This window comes from Prorops nasuta, unplaced genomic scaffold, assembly GCF_024137725.1.
Source record: "Prorops nasuta isolate Cenicafe-Biocafe unplaced genomic scaffold, Cenicafe_Pnas_1.2 PNAS00045, whole genome shotgun sequence".
Taxonomy (NCBI): Eukaryota; Metazoa; Arthropoda; class Insecta; order Hymenoptera; family Bethylidae; genus Prorops; species Prorops nasuta.
Window position 1 is genome coordinate 776,930 of NW_027116842.1, and position 17,182 is coordinate 794,111.

Here is a 17,182-nt window from a genome sequence, read left to right on the forward strand (position 1 = left end):
CGAATGTCAGAAATTGAATCTGATGATGATAGTTCACATGAAGAATCTAGTCAAATAATTTTGATTCCCGATCCTAATTATTCTGGCGATAATGATTCTGGTTCAGACGATGAAAATTATAATGATTTTCCTTGTACGTCATATAAAAAAGTATACCAGGGTTATTCTGCAAATTTAACTAAATTAGAAGCAGAACATGAGTATAACTGGGTTGACGGTGAAAAAAATTGTAAAGATCAAATTGAAAATGAGACACTGTTATCTGACAGCCAGAAAAAAATGATTGTGCAAAGTACACCAGTTCAATTATTCGAATCCTTTTTTTCTGATGAAATCAAAAATTATATTAGTGCAGCAACAAAGGAAAATAATTTTGAACTTTCTTGATCTGATTTAGATATATTTATAGGAATTTTAATTTTTCATGCTTTAACAAAAGAAAATCACAACGCGACTATTGGTCAACTGATCCCTTTTTGTCTGCTAACGTCGTTTCGTCAGTAATGTCTCGTAATCGATTCGAAAGTATAAAAGCTCATATAAAATATTCTAAAGCATCAGACAATAATCCAAATGATAAAGGATGGCGAGTACGTTCTTTGATAAACTTATTCCAAAAAAACATTCTTCAATTTGGATATTTCCAAACTGCAATGTCAATTGATGAAATGATGATAAAATCATATGCCAAAACGAGCTTGAAACAATTTATTAGAGGAAAACCAATAAGATTTGGATTAAAAATGTGGGGACTGTATACTAGTAATGGTTATCTCTTAGGTTGGGATTTGTACTGTGGTAAGAATCAAATAGAAACGAATGTGCTGATGAAATGTGCATTAGGTAGCAGAGTAGTAATGAATTTACTAAAAGATTTCCTTCATAATACAACTCCTCGAAAGATAAATCTTTACCATGTCTATTTTGATAATTATTTCACAAGTTTTGATTTGATTTTACACTTACGAAATATAGGATTACGAGCCACAGGTACTATTAGGAATGATAGAGTTAAAATTAAAAACGAAATATGTAAGAAGGCAGAGAGAGGAACATTTGCTGTTAAAAATGACAAAAATAGTCAAATAAATTACATCACTGTAATGGATTCAAAGCCGGTGTCCATAGCATCTACGGCGGCAGGTGTAAATCCAACTCTTCCAATAAAGCGTTATAGTTCTAAAGAACATGAAAAGAAAGAAATCCAATTTCCACACGCTTTTCATATTTATAACAAATATATGGGAGGAGTTGATACTCATGATGCTCACTGTAACAATTTATTGCCCAGCATCAGAAGTAAAAAATGGACATGGGTAGTTTTTACACGTTTGATTCAGGCATCTATTACGAACTCGGTTGTTATATATAATACTGCTAGTACCAGGAATAAAAAGTCTACAAAAGAGTTTGCGTTAGATATTGCTAAGCATTATTTAGCAAATCGAGAAAAAGAAATTACACAAACTCATGTATCCAAACGTGTAGAAAAGCAGAGCAAATGATCATCATGTCCCATAAAAACATACAAATTCTGTAAAGAATGCAACGCATATTTTTGCAAAATATGCTTTCCTAACAAACATTAAGAAAGAGTATTGAAAATAGGAAAAATGTGGGTATAAGATAAGTAACCTACTAAATATCAATGACTTGTGACCCTAAAAAATGCTAAAATATTCCAATTTCAGCTTGTAAACGAGATTAATATTTTTTTCTAAAAAACTATTAATTTTATTGAAAATTTCCCAAGGATAAAAATGTCTTATAATTAATTGAAGAATATTCTAAATTTTTTTCAAATTTTTTATAAACAATTTTTTAAATTTCAGTCTCGTAATATTAGGACAAATAAAAAATTGTTTATAAAAAATTTGAAAAAAAATTAGAATATTCTTCAATTAATTATAAGACATTTTTATCCTTGGGAAATTTTCAATAAAGTTCGTAATTGATGAGAAAAAAGCTTGTGAAATTTTGTAACAAAAAATCGTGTTTGCCGCCATTTTGCTTCGACCATCAAGAATTTTTCATTTCCTACGGACGATATTTTGAAACTTTGGAATGTTTGGGCCAACTTGTGCCTATTTTTAATGAAGAGGAACATCAAATTTTAGTAGAAAATTTAACTTTTAAAATTTTTGTCGCAAAATTTTTAGCACTTTTTGAGGAAAACGTCACTATATCTTTTTTTCACGCAACCAAATCATAATTTAAATTATACCATCTTGTAGAGCGACCTCGAAAACATAAGTAAAGGTATTTTGCGATATGTGCAACAAGATTTAGCACTTTAAATCTGATCACAAAGTAAACCTTTGATTCTTGCCGTTTTGGGCGTTAATGGGTTAATTTGTTGGCAGCACTGAGAAAAAATGACGTCATATTCCTCTTAGCGGCTAACTTCAGCCCGAGACATACACTCTAGCTGGAAAGGAAGGAGAAGACGGAGAAGAATCTCAATTTCCAATATATATATATAGCTAACAGAGTACGAGATTTCTGGATTGCGTGAACCGATTTTGATGATCATGGGCTTAAATGAAAGCTTGTTCAAAACCATTTTAAGGAGAGCTTTTACTTAAATCATGATAATTGATCATTCATTGAAATAAATTGGTTTAAAAATTGAGACGGCCAAACTTGCTGTATAAGTTACACGGTAGTGCTCGGCGGTATAGACATGTCATTATCTACTTTTATATGTACTTGCCGTCGAGACACTACCGTATCTCTTGATTTCTTCAAAATGTATTGATCGCCCATTTGGCTACAAATTAAAAGTGCTAATTTCGAATAATTATTTCTTACTTATATCATCGGTAACATCATTCAAAATTTTAGTAGATTATTCCTCTATGCCTAAATAACGTTTCTTTAAAATTGTAAATAATTCTGAAGAAATTTCATTGGCGCTCGAACCACCTTAAGCATCCTATACTAGAATACAGAATTTAATAACTGTGAGCTTGATAACAAACAATAGAAGTACTGCCAACCTTGTGTCCATAGAGATGTGTGTGTATGTATAGTCTAATAACTGCTTATTTTCCTAGGTATCAATTATAATATAAATCACATATTCTTTGATAACCATTAAACCTAATACAATTTTTTTCGTCAAGATTTATTAATCTGATCTCATATATATTTTTAAAGTTAACCCGCCAATAGGCGCGTGCTTTTTTACGTAGATAGGCGCGTGGGGTGTCACGGACACCCTATTTGTTTTTCATTATTTGACTTAAAATATTTACGAATTCAGATTTATTTATCAATAAATTTTATATATGTGACATTCCGTTGATTTGATAGACGATAGCAGTTGCATGTCTTTAAGTTATTTATATTAATTAAACGCTAATACTTACAAGTGACTGCACAAATTTTTCGCCAAGTTACCAATAGATTTCTATTCTTGGGGTGCTTTGGACACCCCACGCGTCTATTGACGGGTTAACCTATACAGTGAACGTAATCATAGTGACTTTTTTTTTATTATATTTTAGCCAACTTGATGGTTAGATATTTTTAAGGTGGTCTACTATATGGAAACTTTGTGAATATTCTATCAAATTCCGAACCATTTAATTTTCTTTTGCTTAACAGGGATAAAAATGCTATTCCTATAATTAAATTTTTTTAATTGAAAATGACTTGCTGGCTATACTATATTATTTCCTCAGCTGATGTGATACCTAACATTATTACCATTATTAATTGTTAGCAATTAAATTTAAAGCTAAATTTTTCTTACTAATAGGCCACTGCGATTTTGCACACAGATTTTATTTCTCATTGAAATGTAGACTCTTTTATTTATTTGATAAAATCACTAATGTTGGGTTATTATTTGATAATAGAATATTGTTAATAATTTTTTAAAATATCGTATCCTATATTTGGAAAAATTTTTCAGGATACGATATTATAACTTCTTTTTACTCTTATTAGAGAAGCATAAATCAATATTTGTTTTCAATGTTCTTTCATATAATAATCGAAAATTACAAATCCATTAGCAAATATTTATTTACATTTCTGTAATCTTAATAACAGAAATGTTTTATTATATTCTAACAAATTTTGCAAATTTAGGTGACAGTCTTTAGGCAAATGATATCAATATCACTTTTAAAATAATAAGAAATAATACGTATACAGGGTGTAACAGCAATGGTGCTTTTAATTTTAACCACATATACTTGAGGCTAAACTAAGTAGAAAAGTACTATACTATAACACCCATAAAAGCATCATTGCCGAGATAAATCAATTTTAAACCGATAAATCAGGGTTTTGATTTAACGGAAGAATTACTTTACTCTCACTTTCGTTGACAGTTCCCCTTCAAAAAGGAGAAGAAGTTTGTACTTCTCTACCGTTCTTATTGTCGTAAACGCATTATCTTCTCTGTGACGCGACATATGAACTGCTCTAAGGTAGTCTAAAATTAAATATTATATTAAAAAAGCTATTATAAAAAATCGTATTTTTTCTGTTTTTGAAAATTTTACTGTTTTATCAGATAGAACAGTTTGCTGTATCATTGGAAGAGCAAAATGACTCGAATGTTGGTTTTCAAATAAAACCATAGTCTTGTCTCAAAATTTCGGCTTAATCAGTGGAGAGCCTGAAGGATCCTTTTAAGAATAAATGAGTCTTTTTTCATCTTATGAAAGGACGAGTTACAAAATTAAGACTAATTTTTTATTAATGCTGTAGATTATGATTCATAGTCTTTGCACGCTTTTATATAATTACGAGAAGATTTCAGATAAGTTAGTAAATACTTATGCCTTTCTCTTTTTCGGTTTATTATGATTTGCTTGGTGAATTTTAAAATATTTCATTTGATGACCATATCAACTTTTATTCACTATAAACTAGAATCTGGTCTAGCAATTGGCTAGGTTTACTGGCAAGTCCATTTAGGCAGACACTATGCAGAAAGGCAAAATCTATGGATAATCAATGGTATAAAGAAAAAATTATTCTTCATTTTGTGGCTTGTCCCTTCATAAATTAAAAAAAGGCTTATTTTTTCTCGAAATTATCCCTCGAGATCTCCACTTAGATTGAAATTTCTAGAGAATACTATGTCCTTACTTGAAAATTTATTTTCGACTCATTTTGATCTTCCAATAATGCATCAAACTGCTCTATCTAATAAAAAAGTAAGATTTTCAAAAATAGAGTAAAATATAATTTCTCTTATAATAGTTTTTTTTAATATAATACTTATTTCTTCACTACCTTAGAGCAATTCATATGTCGCGTCATGGAAAAGGTAAAACGACTTGAAAATTAATCTACAAATAACGCCGTATCGTTACCTAGAATTTTCAACTAAATGGGTGCTGTCAAGTATCCTTTTAAAAATAGACAGAAAATATATTTCATCAGCATCAGGATCAAGAATGTAAGACATTAGGAGATAATATTAATAATCGACATAGTTGCGTGCGTGCGTGTGTGTGTGTATGCGTTTACGATAATAAGAAACGGTAGAGAAATAAAAACTTCTTTTGTTTTTTGAAGTTGAATTCGGAACGAAAGAGAACGTAATTTTTCCATTGAGTCAAATCCCTGTTTTATCGGTTTAAGATTGATTTATCTTAGCAATAAAGCTTTTCCGGATGTCACAGTATAGGACTTTTCAACTTAGTTTAGCCCCTAGAATATGTGGTTAAAATTAAAAGCATCATTGCTGATACACCCTGTATAGAAATGAGTAATGTCTTAACATTTATACAACATTTGAAGTTAATCGGTTGAATATTTTTCGCGCTATACTGCAGCCGAGTCGAAAACGTAGTTTTGAATTAAACGCGTTTAAAGTTTCGACACAAAAAACCAATGATTTATATTACTTACGTGTTAATTAGCGATACCAGGCCGAAGTAGCAAATATTTCGTCTCTTCATAAAGATCATTTTTGCTCATCCAAGCCTATTTTCTTACTGTTCGGGCTTCCTTAATTGCTGAAAAATTCCGTCGCTTCTGCCGCCGTATCTGTTTTTGATCTATTTTCTGTCAAGTTTTTGCAAACAGACCCAGTTTACAACTTTAGCTCAACCATTCTTTTTAATATTGATATATGGCATTCATTAAATATTCCTCCTGATAATAAGCTGCAATTTTCACCATTTAAGTCCAGAATGCAAATGCTTAGGCGCAAGACGTCAAACCGTGGCATTAAATCTTTTATTTGCATTCTGGTTATGACCTTCAAAACATTTTTTCAACAAATTAGCTCCTGTCAAATCTTCATATGTTGGAAAAATGCATTTTCGAGAACTGCAAAGAAGAGATTCTTCGTAAACCTATTTCTGAGCGCTTTCGATTTTACTTGATGCGCGCGGCACCGCATACCGCTCTAAATTCAAGCGACCAATCACGGCACAACATTCAGAAGACTGTAATTTTTTTATTTTTTAAATTTCTTTTTGAAACATTGGAGAAATTCTTTCTAAATAGAAATCTAAATTCATTAAAAAAAAAAGACAAAAGAATCGATTTTTTGAAAATTTTAAATAAACTTCCCCCCTTAATTAAATATATAGCCTTTCTAGAAGAAGCATTTCTTTAATTTTTTTGTGGACTTGTGATAATTCAGCTAGCTGAATCCTCCACAATGGTAAAATAAAGGGTTTTTGATTTTAGTTTCATTTGAAAAATAAATAACCCCGCAAAGTATAATACATTCTATATTATAAAATTTATCAGTATATATCTATCTAATTCTGTCAACTCCTTTCGTCATCAGTTGGATATAGTTGTTGTGTATGAGAAAAATTGATAACATTACAATCGCAAGAACATACATAATATCATTGTATCAAGTACACGTTACACGTTGAATCAGTTATATTGAATTTGATTAGCAGATAGCGCCCATTACGCTGCATCCAACAACAATAGGCTACATCATAATTCGAAACAGTACTAGTTTACGTCTTTCATGTGTAACGCATTCAGTTTCTGTTTAAATTTTGTTTTATTATTACTACGACAATTCATTAGCAGTTTAATTAGACAGCAGTTGACGAATTTCAGATTGAGATATAGGTTTTTGAGGAAATTAGTTGAGTTACATATTTCTAGTGAAAGAAGAAGAATTTTTCAATTTCATAGAATTCAGTAGAAATCAAATCAGACAAAACGATAAAAGAAGCTTGAATGAACGGGTTTTAATGTTTATTGTCTGAAATGGTCCCATTTTAAACCTTTTTCAACATCTATTGAAATAAGGCAGTGATCAATTTATGACACATTAAAAGTCATACAGATAAAATAATTTGGACAAATTTTTTAGATTGAGGCAGTCTGACTTGCTATATAAGAGAATGCAGGGCCTCGATGATATATGTATATGCATTTGCTATCGAGACTCTACAGTGTCGTTTGATATTAGAATACTATTGAAATTAGTCTAAAACTAATTTATAAACACGTGCCAATCTTAAAGTAAGCAAACAATATTTCTCTTAAAATTGCTACATAAATTATCGCTTATAATTGACAGATTTACATTTAAAAAATTTGTTAAGGTAATGGATACTCTAGATACAAAATTTATTTCGAAAGTTTTTCAAAATCTAGTTATAATTATTTGGAAAAAAGTAAGTGGCTTAAGAAATTCTTTAAGATTTTCTTTTTAATATTTTTGTCTACCGAGGACGCCACTTGATAAGTGCGAGATCATTATTATAAGTTTTCAACATAAATATATTGTTAAAAGTGAACATGGTCATAATTATTTTTAAAAATTTACTTGAAAAAATCATCAGTAGAACAAAGATAAAGAGCGCAAATTCCATGTTTTTTTATATTCATTTGGAGTGTATCACTGCACACCGGTTGACCTAATTAAAACTAAAAAGTACCCTTTTAACAACTATGGTATTATAAGGTTGTAACGAAACGACTGCCTCTTCTTGCAATAAATAAACAGACACACACATGATGTGCAAAACCGATCAGTATCCTCCTCGTGGTGCACATTGGGTAACGCTACACTGACGGCAAAATACACTTTTGTATTTAAATAATAATAACTGCATTACAAAAAAATCGTGATGCCATTCTTTTTTAAATGGAAAAAGAAACTAGTCTTTTTACGAAGATTCGGTGGAAAAATGATAACAAAAATTGCCGAAAAATATTGCGCACATTCGCCAAACGTAGAGAACGTGTAATTCTTTAAAATAGAAGGTTAAATTTAATCTACTGTAATTTTATAACGATAACGTGACGGCGCTTGAAATATTCGTATTTGTTAGGTGACGTCTTTCCTTTCACACCCGCTTTTTAAAATTGCAGAAAAGTGATTAGTTCAATTGCAACATTGTTTAAACAAGTAGTTACCAAAATGCTTTGTTTTAACAAAAATGTTCTAACTTCGATACAAAAAATCGCACAGAGTTGTTCTTAATCTTAAATGCAGGGAAAAATTCGAATTTTATGGTACCTGGTTACAATTATTCGACAAAAATTGTTGTAGTTCTAGTACAACTTTAAACTTGGCTAAAAGAAAAACTGAGAGACGTATCTTCTTTTTGTTTAAGTTTTCGATAGAATTGATTAAAATAATTTCAATCTTCAATATAGATTCTAAAAATAGAACTTTGAGACATTAATTTGCTTCCAAGTAGAAGCTTTTAGGAAAATTTTTTGAAAAGCATTAGCTCTTAGAAAACCGTTAAATTTTTGACGGAATTAAGTGGTCCCGCTAGTTTATGTGCGTAGTGTATTTGTTATATTGATTAAATCTATTATTTGTCGAATTTATCAAATTCCATTTCAACCCTTTTTCTTATTAAAGAATATTTTAATTATTTGCCATCTTTTTCTTACACTTATGCGGTTTTTGGTGAGATCTCAATGCTTTTTTAATGGTTGAAATATTTTAGGCCAGCATTACACGGCGCGTGGAGTGATACGCGATGCACCGCGTCGTGTAATTCTGGCCTTAGAAAATTCTCTTTTACTATATAATACTGCTGACACAAACACTTAAAGAATGCTACAAACACGTAGATACACACTCTGCCACCGGACGCTGCGCGTTTATTGGCTGGTTAGGTGACATCAGACTCTATCGAAGAGTAGGGGAAAGGACAAAAAAAAAATGCCGGAGCTAGGCTTCTAACATGAAATAGTGAGAGCTCCGATCGAGAAAATAATTTTCGGTCAGGAGAAGAATAAACGCTGAAAGTAATTGACCGAAATTGCATCACGATCTCGATATCTCTGTATTGAGTGAATCGATTTACACGTTTGTAGTCTCATTCAAAAGCTTATGCTCGATTTATATAATAAAACTCATTAAATTTTTCATTAAATAAGTTGCTACCAAAATATATGCATCGGAACTAAAAATTAGATGTAGTATGGTCAAACTTCGTCTAAAAGAGGGTAGTGTCTCAACTTTTTAAATAACTTGCATTCGAGACACAACCTTGTGTCTTTTGATTCCATTTTGAATCCATTTTATGTTCCTAAAGATTATTTTTATTACTTGCCATTTTATTCTTACACTTAAGTATATTTTGGAGGGATCTCTCAAAATCATTTTTTAATGGTTCAAATATCTTAGATCAGCATTGCACGACGTGTGGTATGGCACGCTACACACATGGTGGCTTGTAAGAGGAATACACGCGACCGCGACAGTCGTAACGTGCTCCACTTACTAGATTTATCGCAAGTCGAGCGCATCATTCCACGCACCGTTTTACTCCGGTCTTAGGAAATTCTCTTTTATTATAGAATACTACTAACACGCACATACAGAATACTACAAACACGTATATACACATACCTGCCAGCGGAAATTACGCGTTTATTAGCTGCCTGCGTAAAAAAATTGCAACTTACAAAGAGCTTGGACTCGGCTGGAAAGATCCTCGATGGAGCTTGGAAAGGTCTTACAAGTGTATTGGAAAGTAGCTTGCTCTGTCCCGCCAGTAAGACAAAATCCGAGCCCTTTGCCAGCGCTTTCCAAGACGATTCGAAATTTGAGAAAGTAAAAAGGATAGGTTATAATTAATTTGTTTATTTATTTATTTTCATATATTTGTTATTATGATTATCGATTAATACAGACATTAATTAATTTTACTGCATGAAATTTTTTTTCCGCGGTGAGACTCGAACCTGGAACCGATGCCAATCTCACCTAAAGCTGTCCGACGTTTGCACCATTCAGCTAAACTGGGATTTCTATATCGATTGCTATTTTAGCATATATAGAAACAATAGACAAATATTTCGTATTCTGATGTCAGCGACAAGATTACTTGTGGACGACTTTTAAGGCCTGAAATTAGTAACAAGACATTATAGGGACGTCTTTAGGATCTGAATGCTGTGCGGGATATTTTACGAAGCCGAAGCTAGCGTTCGATGCGAGCAATTCGATAAGTCTCAACATAGCCTGAAGTAAGCAAGCAATAAAAATAAAAAATATGCATCTTCATCCTTATTTCACAAGGAACAGATCCATATAGGTTAACAAGTGGAGCCGGCAAGGGAAATAGCTGAAAAAAAATTATAGAAGCTTAGAATGCGCGACCTTTTTGCAGATTTCTCTATGTTCTAGCTAAGTTTAACCTCGCTGCTACCCACAGGAAATTCGTCAGTTAAATGACAAGTATGCATCTTCTTTCTTATTTCATAAGAAAGATATCCATATAGGTTAAACAGTGGAGCCAGCAAAGAAAATAGGTGAAAAAAATGATTGAAAGTAATAATGTGCGACTTATTCATACAATTTTCTATGATTCGTTTAAATTTTATCTCACTGCTGCCCATAGGAAGTTTGTTAGCCAATTAAAAAAATATGCATCTTCTTCTTCTTTTCATAACGAAGAGATCCATATATGTTAAGAAGTGTTGTAACTGGCTAAGGAAATAGCTGAAAAAATTAGAATCTGAAAATGTGCGACGTAATCACAAATATTTTACGTTTATTATAATTCGGTTTCGCTAATTTTCTTCGGCTATTTCCCTTGCCGGCTCCACTGCTTAACCTATATGGATATCTTTCTTATGAAATAAGAAAAAGATGCATACTTGTCATTTAACTGACGATTTTCCTGCGGGTAGCAGCGGGGTTAAACTTAGCTAAAACATAGAGAAATATGCAAAAAGGTCGCGCATTCTAAGCTTCTATAACTTTTTTTTACAGCTATTTCCCTTGCCGGCTCCACTTTTTAACCTATATGGATCTGTTCCTTATGAAATAAGGAAGAAGATGCATATTTTTTATTTTTATTGCTTGCTTACTTCAGGCTATGTTGAACTTTATCGAATTGCTCGCATCGAACGCTAGCTGCGGCTTCGTAAAATATCCCGCACAGCATTCAGATCCTAAAGACGTCCCTATAATGTCTTGTTACTAATTTCAGACAATTAGGCCTTAAAAGTCGTCCACAAGTCATCTTGTCGCTGACATCAGAAGACGATATATTTGTCTATTGTTTCTATATATGCTAAAATAGCAATCGATATAGAAATCCAAGTTTAGCTGAATGGTGCAAACGTCGGACAGCTGTACGTGAGATTGGCATCGGTTCCAGGTTCGAGTCCCACCGCGGAAAAAAAACTTCATGCAGTAAAATTAATTATTATCTGTATTAATCGATAATCATAATAACAAATATATGAAAATAAATAAATAAACAAATTAATTATAACCTATCCTTTTTACTTTCTTAAATTTCGAATCGTCTTGGAAAGCGCTTGCAAAGGGCTCGGATTTTGTCTTGCTGGCGGGACAGAGCAAGCTACTTTCCAATACACTTGTAAGACCTTTCCAAGCTTTCTCGACGATCTTTCCAGCCGAGTACAAGCTCTTTGTAAGTTGAAATTTTTTACGCGGGTGGCTAGGTGATGCTAAATTGTATCGGAAGTGTAGGGAAAGGATAGAAGAAGCTGTAGATATATATTTTTAACGGAAAGAGTGAGAGTTCTGATCGAAAGAACAATTTTGGGTAAGGAAAAGAAGAAACACTGAAAGTTATTGATCGAAATAACACAATCTTGATATATCAGCAATGAGAGTACCGATTTAGACGTCTGTAGTTTCATTTGAAAGCTTAGTCTCAATTTATATAGTAAAACACATTAAATTTTTAACACTGAACGAATCGAGGATTTTTTATACATGCATGTTTACATTTTAAAAGGGTCATTTGACCGGCAAATGGTAGAGCTTCAGTGTTAAGCAAATAAGGCACATTTAAAATAATTGCATCGAAACTAAAGTTAGATATAGTATGGTCAAACTTCGCGTAAAAGAGGATATTGTTTCGGCTTTTTTAATTACTTACCATCGAGACACTGCTGTGTCTCTTGATGAGACAGAATATTTGTATGAGTATACTTGGGATAATTCGCAGGGTAAATAATTCCTTTTTTTATCGCACGTGCATGAAGCGTGGCAGTTTTCAGCGCCATTTAACGGGCTGAAAATGGCTGTTTCCGTGTTAATGTTAGGAGTACAATCATTCTAGATATTTAATTTTCCTCCTGTCCCTTAGAAAGGAACACCATCCGATTCAATGGGCAAAATTATAGCAAATCGCCTATGTGCATGCACGGCTTAGACTGCTTTGAAACAATTTTCAGCTCGATAATTAATGACATTGTAAATAACCACTTCTCACATACCACTAATACAAAATATATATACTATGGAAACATAACTGCCGATTGCATTCCTTTGACAGGTACCCTCGTTTCGCGCGTTCTGCTTCTAATTTCATTCATGTGATATAATATACTGTTTATTATAACGATACATTATTCTTATACAGGATGTAACAGCAATGATGCTTTTAATATAAACCACATATTCTTGAAGATAAACTAAATCGAAAAGTATGTGTGTGTGTGCGTCATATACCATTACATCCGTAAAAGCATAATTGCTGAGATAAATCAACTTTAAACCGATAAATCAGGGCTTTGATTCAACGAAAAAATTACTTTCACTTTCGTTGACGTTTCCCTTTCGATATACAAAAGAATCCCGTACTTCTCCACCGATCCGTATTGTCATACGCAACATGTGAAGCTATACCAATTATAAATATTACCTTTTGATGTCCTACATCCCTAATCCACAGGTGCTGTATGAAATTTATTTTCTACCTATTTTTAAAAGGATCCTCGAAATCACCTATTAAGTTAAAGATTCTAGGCAATAATAAGGCTTTATTTGTAGATTCAATTTGAAACCGTTTTATCTTTCGGTGATGCGCCGTACGAACTGCCCTGTCTAATAAGGTATATAGTCAAAAAATACGTATTATATTAAAAAAACGATTATAAGAAATTTTATTTTTCTCGATATTTGAAAATCTTACTGTATTATTAGATAGAGCAATTTGCTGTGTGTATCATTGGAAGAGTAAAATGACTCGAAAATATATTTTCATAAAAGGCTTAAGTCTTCTCTGAAAATATGAACCTAAGAGAAGAGCTTGGGGATCCCTTTAAGAATAAGTAAGCCGTTATTCATTGTATGAAAGAACAAGCCACAAAATTAAGAATAATATTTTCTTTATGCAGTAGATTATTATTCGTACTTTTTGCACACTCTCTGGTACAATAAAAATCTAGATAAGTTAGTAAATACTTATGCTTTCCTCTTCCTTTTATTATAATTTTCTTGCAGAATTGGTAAATATTTCATTTTGGATCATGCTCTATTCTAGTCAATATAAGTTAGAATCTAGCTTAGCAATTAGCTAGTTTTACTGGCAAGTCCATTCAGGCAGGCACTATGCAAAAAGTACTAGGCAAAAACTCTGAATAATTTATGCCATAAAGAAAAAATTATTCTTTATTTGTTGGTTTGTATTTCCATAGAATGGAAGAAAAGACTTATTTATTCTTAAACAATCCCTCAAACTCTCCACTTAGGTTGAAATCTCCGGAGAAGACTATAACCTTAATTGAAAATATATTTTCAAATCATTTTGCTCTTCCAATGATGCAGCTAATTACTCTATCTGATAAAACAGTAGGATTTTCAAATGCCAAGAAAAATAAAATTTCATATAATCGTTTATTTAATATAAAACTTATATATATATACCTTATTAGATAGATCAGCTTATATGGCGCATCACCGAAAAGATAAGACGGCTTCAAAATTAATTTACAAATAACGCCGTAACATTGCCCAGAATTTTCAACTTAGTAGGCACTTTCGTGGATCCTTTTAAATATTGGTAGAAAGTAAATTCTATACAGCACCTGAATCAGGAATGTAGGACGACAGGAGGTAATATTTATACTTGTTATAGTTTCAAATGTGTGCGTGTGGCAACTACAGAACGGTAGAGAAGTACGATCATTTTTTTCGAAAGGGAATTGTCAACGAAAGAGAAAGTAATTTTTCCGGTCGATTTAAAGCCCTGATTTATCGGTTTAAAATTGATTTATCTCAGCAATGATGCGTTTACGGATGTAATGGTACATGTGGTACATGACTTTTCGACTTAATTAATCCTTAAGAATATGTGGTTAGAATTAAAGCATCATTGCTGTTTTTTTTAAGTCCTGCATATTAGTGAGCCATTTATCTAAAGCATTTACAGGGTATTTAAGTTTAAAATTATACGCGGGTAAGGAAATCGCTAAACTTCATGTGCGACTTCTAGCCACATGTACCCTGGCAATTCACTTAATTATCTCTCTGATTTAAATTTCTAATAAGCCGTAAATTACTACATTAGACTATATGCTATTATACAAGTTTGGATACCTCTTAGGTGCAAACTAGGAATATGTAATATATATTGAAGGTGTCTTTTGAGTATATAGATATGTTGAATATTTAATATATTTATATTTTAAATAAACAAATCTTTCCTTTATAACTGAATAGATAATGCTGAAATATAGTATAAGGTTTTTGAAAAAAGTAACTTCATTTTCTTTTGGTGGCATTATAGATACCATTATAATATCTATATTTATATTAGATTTTAATTTATCAGGAGTCATTAAATCAAAAGTACATACTTTCTAATTGCACGGTATTTAATGTTTAATAAATCTTTAGAAATAAATTCAACCTTGATTTCTCCCAATTAGTGATTAAGATTTTTATTAAAAAGCGACATGTAAATATAAGTCAGTTAACCCTTTATTTTAATAAAATAAAATGTAGCACAGAATGAGGATCTAAAAAGTTTTTTTTGGTCCAAAATAAAGGAAATATAATATGGTTCGCGTGTATGAAATTGTTACATTTCATTATTTTAAACGATATGTATTTTAAATGTTATTTATAATGATTATACTCTGCTAATAATTTTGTTCCCAAGGAATCTGAAATTTCAAAAATTTGCTAAAATTCTCTAATTTTTTTCATTTTAACTCAATTGTTTATATTATGAATGCAAAGTCTTAACATCTTACAACTTATAAATATTATAAATTATGCTATGATATAAATCATGTGTAAAAACTAAAATGTTGCGAGAGTGACCTATGTAAAAATTTGAGTAATATCTTAACAAAATGGATGATATTGGCTAAAAATATAAAGTAATGAATTTCTCAGCAACTGGGTAAGGTACTATTACTAGAATAGTGTGATTAATATTGATAAATAATTAAATTATATGTCCTAAAACAGTCAAGTGCAAAAATGTCCTATGCCTAATTAACCTAATATAACTTTCAGTTTCGGAGCTAAAACAACCCTAATTGACCCTTCTCATTTTTAAATTATATTTTTATGATTAAAAAGGTTTCTCTCCTAAAATAAATTCAAAAAGAAAATGAAAATTTCATACACGAATATCATAAAGCTAATAAAACAAATATAGATATTAAAATTGCTTTCAATGCTAGCACAAAGAGGAATAACATATTTTATATAACTTTTCAGAAATATTTTTCTACATTTCAGCATGTTTTATTCATTTCTACAATGAGAATTTTTTTGACTTTTAATATAAAAGATATTTGACTTATACAAAACTTATCTAATATAGTTATATCAATTACTATTTTGCTGCTATTAACCAGTATTATTACTGAAATTGAAATCTCTTCTGATAGAGCTACAAGACTTAAAAAGATTAATTGATCTCTACATCTACTCTACCAGTGAATTAGGTAGATCTCAACTGTTTTGGATAAGTACGTTAGATTAATATCAGCTTCTCATGAAAATAATACTGGTGAGCTGCAGAAGAACTGCGTACCGAGCGTGCAGCTCTCAATTTTATTTGTAAATCGAAAGGGTTTAAAGGAAAATAACCGAGGTGATTTTTTTGACATCTCAAACACTCCTCAATTCGTTAAAAAATTGTTATTAATATTAATAGTTATGTTGAAATCATAAACCTTAGGTTAAACACTATTGCTACATCTCGAAAGAAAAGTAAAAATGGTCTAACTAATAAGAATTTCTGCCACACACTATAAATTTATTATACAACTACAAAAAAAGTAATCAATGAGATGCAATAATATTTACTACCTTATTCCATATATTTTTTAGAACTAGTTTCAAAAATGGTATTTTTTCTGATTCGTTTTGGCATAATAATGCTTACTTATGAGAAAACGTTATAATAGTCCAAATAATACATTTTTTAAATCTACGAAGACTAACATTTTCCGTCATTTATTACTTCATGGACAAATACAAATATTTAAATAATACTATTTGTTAAGGGCTCAGTAAACAAACCAAAAATTTAAATTGGAAAGTTGATAATTGATGCAGAAATGGTATATCAGCTATAATGTAACTACACGTGGCAGTCGAAGTAAAGTAGATTGTAATTATCGTGGAGGCTCGCAAGGACGTAATAATCAGTCTCATTGCTGACAAATTTGTCGGGTGAGAGCCGTATACACTGCCCAATTGTAAGAGAAGCGGTATCATCACACTCTTCAGCTTTGCCGCGCAAGCATCTTCTTCAACTTAATTTATCCGCTTTAACAGACATCATCTACGAAGTACTTTGTATTAATTTAAACAACTCTTATCCCTATTATTATTATAGATATTTATTTCTCTTTTATCTGCAGTTGATTAAATTTTTATTATAATTTATTTATATTTGTAAACCTCAGTAACTACAAGCTTTAGTTATGAATAAAACTGTTGAAAATGTTTGGCGCATTATTGCAATAAGCCATT

At 31.2% G+C, this 17,182-nt stretch overlaps 2 protein-coding genes across 2 annotated transcripts in view; both read left to right on the forward strand.

Annotated features, from left to right (window-relative positions):
• LOC136784022 (synaptic vesicle glycoprotein 2B-like) overlaps positions 1-17,182 on the forward strand; it is a 162,711-nt gene that overhangs the window by 11,323 nt on the left and 134,206 nt on the right. The gene's annotated exons all lie outside the window — the stretch shown is intronic.
• LOC136784028 (piggyBac transposable element-derived protein 3-like) lies at positions 504-1,505 on the forward strand. Its single transcript, XM_066744482.1, has one exon. The coding sequence runs from the start codon at positions 504-506 to the stop codon at positions 1,503-1,505; it is 1,002 nt and encodes a 333-aa protein (XP_066600579.1).

Bases quoted from the DNA above. Each gene is read 5' to 3' on its own strand.
- LOC136784028 (XM_066744482.1), top strand. From the start codon at position 504: ATGTCTCGTAATCGATTCGAAAGTATAAAAGCTCATATAAAATATTCT.